At 34.4% G+C, this 7,742-nt stretch overlaps 1 protein-coding gene across 1 annotated transcript; it reads left to right on the top strand.

Moving 5' to 3' along the window:
• Positions 1-4,568: 4,568 nt before the first annotated feature.
• On the top strand, positions 4,569-7,742 carry LOC138325429 (kelch-like protein 24). Its single transcript, XM_069271089.1, has 2 exons — positions 4,569-4,731; positions 5,242-7,742. Exon 2 carries the CDS (start codon positions 5,285-5,287, stop codon positions 6,767-6,769), a length of 1,485 nt encoding a protein of 494 aa, XP_069127190.1. The 5' UTR covers positions 4,569-4,731; positions 5,242-5,284; the 3' UTR covers positions 6,770-7,742.

The following is a 7,742-nucleotide window of genomic DNA, read 5'->3' on the forward strand; positions in this document are numbered from 1 at the left end:
AACTTACTAACCAAAAGATGAAGATCCATTTGAATATTTAGAGACTTTACATGGATGACGTATACACTACAATAACGCAGACCTAAACACGTTTATTTGCTTAAATGACCACTATAAGAGCGTACCCCTGGTCAGTCACACGTATGTCATGAGATATTTGGTCAGTTGGTCAGTTAAACCACCGGTCAACTGTCCAAGCTGTGTGGAATATTCTAACACTCTAACACGTCGTGAGCACGGTGACAAACTGAATACTTTTTCATGAAATAATGATGTTTTGTAAATATAATTTTCCCATAACATAAGCATATATAAATAACACAATAATAAATATTTAACTTTTTAAAGAACATAATTCGTACTGTGTTGTGGTATTTTTGTGTCCTTCATTTTATGACAAAACAGTGTATATATAGATATAATTTGAAAATGTATATAGCATGGTATATGGCATTTTTGGTAATGGTATCAAACCATATATCCCTGCATCAAATACATTCTAGAGACAGTGTATGTCCTAACGTTGTTCAAAATATACGCTAACGCAAGGAATTTAATACAGTATGTACCGTATGTAAATATGTAACATTCAAAACCGCATAATTTATATCATCGTTTGCAGAAATATAATAATACATCAAATGAGAAAAAATGGTTATAATAATTTTTTTATTGAAATAAAAATTAATTTGACAGATATTTATTTAATGATTTTCCGTGTATACTTATATTCCTATATTCAGATACCAATAACATTTTATCGTCGGTAAAATACTAACTGAATTTTTTAAACAAAATAAGTGAATGCTAATTTAAAATATTCTTTATTAAAATTGATGACACGCCATATTTTTGGAAATTATGTGAAATATGAATGGTGGTTATCACATTCTACAGCAGCACTATACGTTGTGGGTTTTATACAGAAAATGTCTGAAGAGAAATTTCATTTAAATCAGAAATTTACTTGAAAATATTCAAAATTAAGAAAAATATGATATCAAAAGGTTTTAAGTGTCAACATTTATTAAATGGTATTTGGTAAAATTATTAGAAAAATAGCTAAATAACAGTCAATTTACAATTTTGTAAAATTTTCAGCATTAAAAATTAATTTTATTTTAAAATTATTATTGGTTTTCTTATGTACTTTTCAAATGATTAAATATATATGCCTTACCTTCTTCTGTGGAATCTTCGTCTGTAATAGACAGTGCTGCTGGTCGTCCTTATTGGTAGTGAATGCCTAACTCTAAAGCTCCTCCGTTTAAATATTGCCTAAAAGTCTTCCTAATGAGCAGGGTAAAAAGTGTTCACCCTGTCCCAGCCCTTATCGAAGCCAAAGTTTGATTGACTCAATCAACAACCGATCGAGTACCAATAGCCTACCTGTGACAAGGCGACGAGATCGATCGAAGTTAATCAGCGATGGCATTGACAGTTGATTAGTAAACACAGGTAAGCATCACCTGGGGTGTGGCGGCAAGGTGAGGTCAAAGGGCGGGTCAAAGGGGAAGGTCGTGAACACAGGTAACGGTTGTTAATTAATACACATAGGTAGAGGTCAACAGTGACATTTGATTAATACACAATAGAACTAACGGTTGAGAGACGTCCAAGGGTCGTGAACACTGCTTGGCCTAATGAGAGTCTGGTCGGACACGAAAGAATTAATTAAACATCACAGTCAATCGTTTTTATACCATGCCGGGTTAAAAATGTATATAATTTCACCATAGCAATTTAAAACGATACATAATAGTTGATTTTTCTCTATATGAAACTGTCAGGGATTTTTTTAAGGTATCATGTTTAAAGGGACAATTCACTCAGGCTAATTCTTTTACATAACCAAGAAGCAAAATATGGCATAAATGTATTGTTCTACACTTCTTATGAAACATAAAACATAAAATATTGGCAAATTTCACGTCATTATTTAGTATTTTAATTGATACCGTTGTAATTACAAATCGTTGAGCCGGTACAATATGTACGCTGTACCCATACCAGAGCAAAAGTCACGCACGTCAAACAAATGAACTACATAACCACTGAGGAGGCGATAAAATTATTTTTTTATGCAAGACAATTCATATAGTAAGGTAAACACACTACTGTCAGAGCGATTTGAGCAGTTCTAGACAAAAGTTGCATTGCTCTACGTGCAAGGGATAGGGTTCGGCATACAAGATGTTCGACCACATCGTGAAATGGCGGATAGCGAGCGAGTTTGAACATTTCACACGCATTTCACAACCATGGGCTTTTCTGGCAGATCACAGCAAAACCGCCTGATCTAATTTCCATTAGAACTGGTTTTTTCCCCGATATATGTACAATCTTAATGTTCTCTTAGACTGAATTGTTTTACAAATAATTATTGATCACTGATATTTCAAGGAGTCCCTAAAACTATGTTGAAAGTAAGATTTAAAACGTTTTAAGTGTATTAAAAAAAGTATTCAATAAGAAAATATTTTATTGAGAGGGAGGTAAAACTTACATTTTGTGTAGTTGTTTTTGTAGTCTTTGTATAATGAATTATCACAAGGTTTATGACTAAATATTAAAAAAAAAAAAAACCCATATACATCCTAGTATATATACTGTACCTTCATTATCCATATATTTACACATCTATACGAAGTTTGTCGATAACGTTATCCTAAAGCTGGGATATTTTTCTATTTCCACGTATCACTGGCACATTACCTAATGCATTTATATGTATTTGCAAATAAAAACTTTGTTGAAATGAATCACTGGTACATTGTAATTTGACCATTTTTTTTCAAAAATTCATTTTTATTGTATTATATGTAGCTAGATCAAATAATCAACATATGATATATTGATTATGTTTATCTATGCAATTATTTGTTAAAATTTGAATATATATTATAAGTTCCCCGTCAATTTTCAAAATTTTCAAGAGCCACAGACATTTATTTAGTAAAATAAGACATGAAAGATTCGTGTCAGTATCACAGAATGTATAGTGTACTTCATAATAAAACAAAATGACATAACATGATGTTCTTTTTTGTCTTGGTAATTATATCTAATGTTGAAAAAAACAACCGAACAAATTTTTTTTATTACTTTTTTACAATTTTACAAATATGAAGGGCTTTTTAAATGTCCTCTTTTCCATTACTTTATTTTCAAACTTGAAACTTTTGACCTGAAATTCCGGTCAATTTTAGGTTTAGATTTCTTCACCTGATGGATTTTAAGTCAATTTCAGGTTAGGAAATTTTGCCTGTGTATGGACTTTTACCAGAAACCCCTGTAGATGTGTTATATAAACACTAAAACAACTGTTACTTCTAAATGAATGAGCCACGGCTATAGTACATTATTGCATATTAGTTTAAAATTATAACTTGTGGTAAAATGCTATATTTGTTCTAGTTGTTTCAGAATGTGTAATATATTTTGATATACACGTGTATACCTGAAGTCAATAAGTTTGACTGTTTACCGTGTCGCCACTTTGGCACGTATACTATAGTCAAACAGTACAAGCTATATGCCTCGGACTTGGAAAATCACAGCTTTCCGTGTGCTCTCCCAGTCTGACACCATATTATGTTCTGACACGCCACAAACAAAACATTTACATGTTTTAAGACAAGACAAGTTCAGACCTCCTGAATCCTCCCAAACTCTTCTCTATTATTATAATATTCAACACTCCATAACCGCCAACTTTTAATGAAGCAGACCAATGCTAAAAATTTCGTTTCTGATGTAAAGAAAGTGGAAAGTACTGAGGACCTTCCACTCCATCCCCCTTGTGTTCATCCTTCAATTAGATGTGTCAGTTTTGTTTTGAACACAATAATGTTGAGGATTAATTTATCTGTTGTTGCTTTTTCTAAGACGGTACTGTACGAGGAACGTTTTATAAGCCTTGTATTCGAGTTCCTATTCAAGTTGTATCTGTTTGGTTCTGGTTCTGTACCAGAAAAAAGAATGGCAGGTGGCATGGTCTTAGAAAATGTCCTTTTCGAAGAGTTTTCTTCTGTTCGAAACGTCTTGTGCATGCAAAATACGTTTTTTTATTGCTCAAATTCCTCCACGATTTCAAGCGGTTACATCAGCACAATACTTACAAGAAGGTAACAAATAAGCGTTTCATTCCGATATAATAGAGTTACTTCCCCTCGTTTCACTTGGTCAGTGCTAATGGGGAAATATGAAGGATATCATGCGAAATAGATTAATTATCAAAATGAAATTTGGTTTATGAACAAAATCGATGGTTTCCCTACCTTTGTTAATCTATACCCACTATAAGTAAATAAGTCCTTATTTCAAGTATAAATCCTGACGGACCTGCAGTTTTTTTTAAACAGGCTCGTCTGATAACAATAAACAAACAACAGATCCGTACGTTTTTAATTCATAAACGAACATATATAGAGATGTATACGTACGTATATCCATTGAGCCAAAACCCCGTAATGTATCATACCGGAAATGATAAACATGTCAGTATATGTCTACCACAGACCCCTGTGGTATGTGTCTCTTCTTCCTAGTGAGAAAATGTGAGGTTTCGACTTGTTCAATAAACTAGTTTCGTTTTCCAAGTACTTTCTACTCATTTCCGGTTTTCTCAATATAAATTTTCCGCATTAGTGATAAGGAAGTTAACTTAATGTCAATGGACATGGGAACGAAATTTACAATTTACACACTGCGTTGTGTTAGCAGATTACGGTAAGTACATGATTTTGCTTATAATATTGTCGTTATAATTATTAAATTATGTAAATGAAAAAGTTAATTATAACATGAAAGCTTTATTTTCATTCATTCATGGCCAAGCTTTTCTGAAACCCTTCTTCATCACATATGGGATACAATGAATGTTTTTATTTGGACTATTTTAGCTTCTACAGGGAAAGGCGGGCATACGTATACTAGCCTAAAAGTATATATTTTGACGATTGAAGTTTGTTATCGCTTTTGGGAATAAAAGATCTTAAACTTCACGGAATCGTTCCTCGTAGTCTTGTTTTAGATATCACAATGACCGATTATTAACGAATGGCGGGTTTTGATTCTGTGTAGAGCTTACAGAGCGATAACTTTTCTACGGCATATTATATATCTATATCTGTAAGTTTACTCCTGGTCATTTCGGTCAGAAGTACGAAACTTTCTTTTAATATTTTTCAGTTGAGGGGTCATTAACTTGATATGAAACTTCCATTTGATATTTTTCAGTGGAAATGACAGATGATATAACAAATTACACTCTGATAGCACGATGTCTGCTTGCCCTGATAAAGTCGATGCTGCCGACGACGACATGGGCGATGACAAAGATGACTCAGTAGAATGCCGAGTAAATAATTTTGGAAATGTATTGTTCGACGAACTTCCGTCTTTATGGGAGAGAAAATTATTTTGTGATGTTACTTTTGAAGTAAATTCGCGTAGATACAAATGCCATCGAATTGTGCTAGCCTCGATTTCAAATTACTTCAAGTGTATCTTCCGCCAGACTGGAAGACACGTCATCAGAATCCGGAATATCAAAAACAATATTTTTGAAGACATTCTTAAATTTGCATACACAGGGAACATTAAGACAACACATTCAAACGTCTTTGAACTGGTCTTTGCTTGCAGCTTCTTAGAAATACCGTTGCTGGCTGCAATTTGTGTTGAATTTGCTGCTTGGCATATTGATGCAGAGAACTGTTTCGATGTCATTACCTTCGCAAATGCGATCGGAGTTGAAACATTACGCGAGAAAGCAATAAATTTTATTACTCGAAACCAAGACAAACTATTTATCAGAGAAGAAATTTGTATGAACAGTTTTGTATCAGTTTTGGATTTTTTTAACGACAGAACCCGACAGATTACAAGAAATGGAGTTCCTATTTCGTCAAGCAGGCGTGAAACTTACTTCATTAATGTCTTGAAGACTTTCGTCACTCGGTGCAATACGAACGAAACTTTTGCAGAATTGATAAAGTTTGTAAATCTTCCTTCGCTTCCTGCCAGCAAATGGACCTCCAACCTACAGTCTCATAAACAACTGTTGGAAGATGCGCTGGTCGACTATATTCTGGAGCTTTCCGACATGCACCGCCAAGGAAATAGTCATGAGTACATGCCTTCACTGTGGGACACTGCTCCACGGGAAAATTGGAACTTTTCCGAGGATAGACCTACGAAACATAACCAAGTCACTGAGGCGCAATGCCCAAAAGTCAAAAACTTTAACGACAAGTGGCTAACTGATCCTTCTGTTTTGGTGTCGCAAATCGAACTTTACTTTCGGCCCTGGTTTTATACAGCGGAAAAACAGACGGATGTCCTCGGAGGAATGAAGCTAATTTACGACGATGGCCTCGTGATATGCCACGGATTGGACCCAAAGACATCAAGAAACAAACGAAATCTCAAGACACATGTCGTTAAGCTTAAATTAGGGGAGCTGATTAACGCCATCGAGTTGACATTCGGTTGGTGCATCAATAAAATTGCTTTTCACACCAGCGAAGGGCGACAACTCGGGCCGTTTGGCGGAGTAGGTGGAGATTTGCATATTTATAAAATGCCCACTCTTGGTCAGTTTGGTCATTTCCATTGTTTTAGTGGGAACGAAGTCATGACCTACAACATGTTGGCTATCACCTGCCTACAGATTACGTGGGCTTATTTTTCACAGGACAACCAAGCGGAACGATGCGGTAAAGATTCTGAAAACCATCAAACTGCTCTCCAGGAAACAAAATAATCAATAATGTAATAACTGCAACCAAAGATAGAATTCAGAAGTAATAGATCAATGATAACTGAAAGTTTCTGAAATATATTGAAACTCTGGGAAAGGAAAAAAAAGAAGTAGAAGTTAGAAGAGTTCTATATATTTATGCCTCTACATGGTCATTGATACCTGAGTCATTAGCACAGTGTTTTAATATACCTTTGTTACTTCATGCATAGGTCTTTAGCACGCTGGTAAGTCGAACACCCACTATAGACTAATATATATATATGTCTATAGTGGGTCTTCGACTTACCAGCGTGCTAAATACCTACGCTTCATGTTTTATACTCAATCGTACATCTGCATGACATTTAATAATACAAATACCCGTTGAGATATTTAGACAAAATGGAAATGTCGATATATTAAAGTGTCATTATAGTTTATGAATTATATATAGTTGATATATTGATAAATAGTCCTACTGAGTCCTGCTTGTAGGGCGTTAGAATTGTGATTTCTGCCCCATTGTATGACCGTAAAAGATATCTAAATGGAAGATTGTCTCTTCTTTTTTCTAACTGATTTTTTTTCCTTCCTATTGTTTTATCTTGACACCGCCTAGCCTTTGGCTTTGAGCGGTTGGTTTGTTAGACCATGTGGCGTGTCGTATTCGGTGTCTTTGGTGGCAAGCTCCATTATTACAAGGAGACACAACAAGAATATACCGCAGTCTCCCAAACCTACATATTTTTACACACTCACATACGCATAGTACCCAGCTGTTAATAGGACGTTAATTATGAATTACATTGTTAAACATCCAAGAACGGTAATTATTCAGAGAATTCTCATCATGATACCATTTTATGTAATAAAATGACTTTCTCTAGATAGATATGTGTTGTGTTTCTATCAATTATCGGTTTAGCTCAAAAGACTTTTAGACAGAAGATGGTGTCGTCTTTAGAGCTTCAATTGGTGCTTATTACTGCTAATA

This window comes from Argopecten irradians, chromosome 6 (assembly GCF_041381155.1).
Source record: "Argopecten irradians isolate NY chromosome 6, Ai_NY, whole genome shotgun sequence".
In the NCBI taxonomy this organism is placed as follows: domain Eukaryota; kingdom Metazoa; phylum Mollusca; class Bivalvia; order Pectinida; family Pectinidae; genus Argopecten; species Argopecten irradians.